This window comes from Galeopterus variegatus, unplaced genomic scaffold (genome assembly GCF_000696425.1).
Source record: "Galeopterus variegatus unplaced genomic scaffold, G_variegatus-3.0.2 Scaffold269, whole genome shotgun sequence".
In the NCBI taxonomy this organism is placed as follows: domain Eukaryota; kingdom Metazoa; phylum Chordata; class Mammalia; order Dermoptera; family Cynocephalidae; genus Galeopterus; species Galeopterus variegatus.
Window position 1 is genome coordinate 299,421 of NW_007726380.1, and position 4,524 is coordinate 303,944.

A 4,524-nucleotide genomic window follows, 5' to 3' on the forward strand; every position below is an offset into this window, starting at 1 on the left:
AGTGGACAAAGTTCTAACAGCACTGCCTGCACTATGCAGTGTGCCCCAGTCGACTTTACACGGGCCCCCGCCGTTCCACGTCGCTAATCCTAGCAGACCTCTATATTGGCTACCCTGGTCTCAGTGGCACTGAGGCAATCTCAGGGTATCAACTGCCCTACGCACCTGGGGAGGGGCGACGCCAGGACCCTACATCTACCTGAGGCTTACCGCCCTAGGGAACCTTCGGGGTTCCCTTGTTCCTGGCAGCTCAGGCTGGGTCTGCCCGGCTGTAGCCCCTGGGGCCTCCTCGGCGAGGTCGCCATCTTGGCGAGGAGCGAGCGGGGAAGTCCTCGCGGGCGGAATCCCCACGCACGGGGCGTGCTGCGTCACGGGGGCGGGGTGGGGCGCGGATTAAAGGACCCTGGGGACTTCCAAACCGGAGGCTGGGGAGTGCTCGGGATCCTGGCGAAGCCGCTGAGGGTGTGGACCTTAAGAATGGGGAACGAAGGGAGAAAGGGCAAAAGAACCAGTAACAGTGTCAAACGTCACCTCCACGTGACAAGCTTCCATTCCCCACTCACTGCCACCCCTCTCCACCCCCTGCCGTCCTAGGCCCTATCCTTGCTACTTTCTACCTCCCGTCTGGCCCCATACCCAGAGCAAGAGTGTCCCACAGCGGCGAGTTCCTGGCCCGCAGCCACCCGCTGTGCGCGAACCTCGTGGGCCGGCGGGGCCGAGGCCGGCTGGGGGGCGGGGCGAGCGGCTGTGACGCGACCGTTGCCATGGGAACCCACCGCCCGCTCCGGCGCAGGTGCTGAAGGGGCTGCAGCTAGCGGTCCGCCTGCGGGTTTCGGCTCTACCTGCGAGTCTTGCGGCCAGGCCCCTGGGGCAGCAGGGGGAGCCGGGGCAGAGACAGGGAGAGAGGGGTGCGGTTTCTGAGCTGGGACCGGCCGGTCCCGCGCGTTTTAAGCCGCCGCCACCGCAAGGGACGAGGACAAGCGTGGAGCTGCGCCCGCCCAGCACCTGGATCGCGCAACCCGTCCCGCCGCTCAGACACGGACTGCACGGTCCGCCTCCGCCCCAGCGCCGCTAGGTCTCAGGTCTGACAGCGACCTCGGCGCCTCCGCACGCCTGGCCGGGCCTCGGCGCTCTTCCCTGCCTCCGTCTCCTCCGCTGCCTTTGCCTCAACCGCAGCCGCAGCCGCAGCCTCCGCCCCCGAACGTCTGGGATCCCAGCCGGGGCCCAGGCAGCAGCCCCGGCCTTGGCCTCCCCCGCGGCCCCGCCAACCTGCGCCCCGGCCCCGGAGGCCCGGCGGTGGGCACGATGCTGCCCAGCTCAATCCAGATTTCGGGGGAGCCACTGTCAGGCGCCGAGGTGCGGGACATCTGCCGCGGCCTGCGCGACAACGCCGTGCGCCTGCTCTCACTGCGCGGCTGCCGCCTCTGCGACCGCGACTTCGGCCGCATCTGCCGGGCCCTGGCCGGGGCCACATCCCTAGCTCAGCTCAACCTTAACCTGGGCGTCGTGTCCAGCCCCTGCCGCATCAAGCAGTTGGCGGAGGCTCTGCGGACCAACCGCTCCATCCAGTCCCTCTTGTGAGTGCGCCCCTCCAAGGGGGTCCCTGGCACTGCATCCTCCGCGGACTTCCCTGCCACCTCCTGTTCCTCCACACACCTTCCAGCGCCTGTCTTTCCACCAGCCTACCTTCGCCCCTCTTATATGTGCGCCTCATCCCTCTGCCCAGGCCTCCACAACACTCTCCAAGCACGCCTTATCTCTGGACTTTGCACACACGGCTCCACCCGCATTTGCTTCGCAGGGACAACTCTTCAGTTTCCCAGAAGGAATACTCCCGTGGAGACTAGAACCCTGCCCCTACATTCTGCCCACTGAAGAATTGTAGTCCACCACCCACACACCCCTTCTCTGCCCCTTCCTGTGCAGTGTCCTGAATCCCAGTCCTTGCCCCAGAAAAGAAACCTAATTCCCCTTCTACCTGTATTCCCTTAGAATCTAGAATTTTCTTTTTCCCTTCCCAGGCCTCTCTCAAGTGCTGTGACTGAGTGTCCTCCCCACCCCTAGGGCTTCCATAAGGGGAGGACCCCCTTCCTCATATAGATGGCTACAATAACTACTCTTTTGCCTCACCCCCAGCCTGCACGGGAGCCCCCTGACAGATGCAGGGCTGGCTTTGCTGAACCCAGCCCTGGCACTCCACCCTGCCCTTGTGGCTCTAGACCTGGGGGACTGCATGCTGGGTGACGAAGCCATCAACCTCATCTGTGGCCTCCTCCCCCCAGATGGGGCCAAATCTGGTGAGCAGGGCCCTGCTAAGGGCATGGGCTGGTGTGGCCTTGATGAAAAGCTAAGTGCAGAGGGAAGGGGGTGTGTCCCAGAGCCGAGAGCTCTGATGGTGTGGGTGAGAGTGTCTTTTACTCCTCTCAGGAAGAAGGATTGGGGACTGAGCAGGGTGGAGACTCAGGAACCCAGGCTGTGGTGGCATGGGTCCTTCATGGCTCTGCAATTCTGTGGTGGGGGTGGGGTGGCTTCCAGCCACTAGGGTATATCCCAGAGACACCAGGCAGAGAAGGGACTCAAGGAGGGCCTGACCCTCTCCATCCTGGACTTCTTGCTGTGATGCTGCCCAGGCTTGAAGGAGCTAACGCTGAGTGCCAACCCTGGCATCACCCCTAAGGGCTGGAGCCGCCTTGCCATTGCTGTGGCCCACAGCTCCCAGGTCCGCGTCCTCAATCTGGACTACAACCCCCTGGGTGAGATTCAAGAACATCCCCTTCGGTTCCCACCGCCCAACATCCTATCCAAGAATTTGGGACCATCAGTTGCCATGGTAACTCCCAAAATGGGGGAGTGAAGAGGAAGGAGAGCCCCCAGGGGTCCAGGAAGTAGTAGAGGAGCCATCATGTGTGGGGGACCAGATGATCAACAGTAGATCAAAGCATCAGTCACCACCTGTGGGCCTGGCTTGCTTTATCCTTTCACTCATCAATCACAATGCTATCCACCTAATCACCCACCAATTGTCAGCATTTCCTGGCCAGGGGGTGGGATCTAAGATTGTTATGGCAATGGGGAAGCTGTCTGGGAGGAAGGCTAGCAGGCCTGTGTGTGAATACAGGTGAATGTGTGTGTGTATGATGTCTCCCCAGGTGACCATGTGGCAGGGATGCTGGCTGTAGCTGTGGCTTCCAGCCGCACCCTAGAGGTCCTAGACTTGGAGGGCACAGGGCTCACCAACCAGTCAGCTCAGGTGAGGAGTCATGTTTGGGGACAAGCCAGGGGATAAGTGGAGGTTAGTGTGTCTGTGGACATACCTAAGGGTGGCAGGTTGGGGCCTGAGGACCTCCTTAACTGTGTTCATCCTTTTCCATGCTCTTCCCTACCCCAGACCCTGCTGGACATGGTAGAAAATTACCCCACGGCCTTGCGGAGCTTGGTGTTGGCTGAAAACAGCATTAGCCCAGAGCTGCAGCAACAAATCTGTGACCTCCTCTCTGAGGGGGAGGAAGAGGAAGAGGTGGCAGGAGGGACTGGCAACACCCAGGAATGGGAGAGAGGGCGGGAGCCTGCTGCCCATGAGAGGGGCAGTAGCTCCTGGATGTGCCCCAGCGGTAAGAACCCAGAGGGTTGGTCAGAGCCAGGTCTGGAAAAGGCTCAGGGCAAGGGAGAGTGGGTGTGGAAAATCTCTCACCTATTTGTGGCCCCCAGTGAAGAAAGAAATGGTGACCTGAACACTCCTCTGCCCTTCCACAGATCCCAGCTCTCAGATGGTGCTAGTGACATCAGGACTAGGGGACAGTCTGTTGGCTGAGACCGAGATGTGACTCTCCATTTGGGCTTCTTCACATCATTACATTTGTTTGTGTCCCCAGAACCTTGCCCCAGACAGGTATCAGGGTCAAGCCCTGGGGCTTGGGAGGGAGGAGGGGAAGATGCCTGGGGCTCTGGCAGCTCTCGGCAGTGTGGTGGGAGACTCTGGGAGCTGTAACTGGGCAACAAACAGCCTTGGGGGGCACTTGAACCCAGGGCAGTGCCTCTGGACTTGTTGGCAGCTCTGGCTGCAAACCACTGGCTCTGAAGAGATTTTATGAACTCCACAACCTGGCGCGTGGCTGTGGTCACTGGGGACTGGCACTAGGGGAGGAATTGAAACTACCAATAAGCACCACTAGGGAGCAGTATCACCCCACAGCCCAAGCTCCAGGCAGCGTGCATTGCTCCCAAATCTCTCTTGGAACCTAGGACCTGGGGTTCTGGGATGACACCTTACACAAACCCAATAAAGACTGTAGTTAGAGACCACGTCTAGAGCTGAGTTGGACTAGACCCTACCTCCAAGGGGATTCAGGGTCCCTGCTAAGATTACTTGAGGTACCCCCTCTGCCACTGTCTGATAGTGCATCCAGGGAAGCCCCAGGCAGAGTGGGGCAAGAGGGAGTCACTGGCAAAGACTAGGACAAGACTAGGACCAGGAACACTCAAGAATGGGGAGAAGAGTGGGAGAGGGAAAGTCGTTAAGACAAA

At 60.5% G+C, this 4,524-nt stretch overlaps 1 protein-coding gene across 2 annotated transcripts; it reads left to right on the plus strand.

Moving 5' to 3' along the window:
• The first annotated feature begins 815 nt into the window (after window positions 1-815).
• Window positions 816-4,302, plus strand: LRRC73 (leucine rich repeat containing 73). 2 transcript variants are annotated; one of them, XM_008566782.1, is made up of 6 exons: window positions 977-1,577; window positions 2,137-2,297; window positions 2,631-2,753; window positions 3,150-3,250; window positions 3,389-3,611; window positions 3,754-4,302. In XM_008566782.1, the coding sequence occupies exons 1-6, from the start codon at window positions 1,306-1,308 to the stop codon at window positions 3,822-3,824; spliced, it is 951 nt and encodes a 316-aa protein (XP_008565004.1). In that variant the 5' UTR covers window positions 977-1,305; the 3' UTR covers window positions 3,825-4,302. The 2 variants fall into 2 exon arrangements, with proteins under 2 accessions (XP_008565003.1, XP_008565004.1); XM_008566781.1 differs by lacking the exon at window positions 2,631-2,753 and having other exon boundaries at window positions 816-1,577.
• Window positions 4,303-4,524: the final 222 nt, after the last annotated feature.

What these genes read in the sequence shown, in the direction of transcription:
- LRRC73 (XM_008566782.1), top strand. Translation starts at nt 1,306, where the DNA reads ATGCTGCCCAGCTCAATCCAGATTTCGGGGGAGCCACTGTCAGGCGCC. An exon ending in TCACCAACCAGTCAGCTCAG is followed by an intron (nt 3,251 to 3,388) that starts GTGAGGAGTCAT and finishes TCCCTACCCCAG; the next exon opens with ACCCTGCTGGACATGGTAGA. An exon ending in CTCCTGGATGTGCCCCAGCG is followed by an intron (nt 3,612 to 3,753) that starts GTAAGAACCCAG and finishes GCCCTTCCACAG; the next exon opens with ATCCCAGCTCTCAGATGGTG.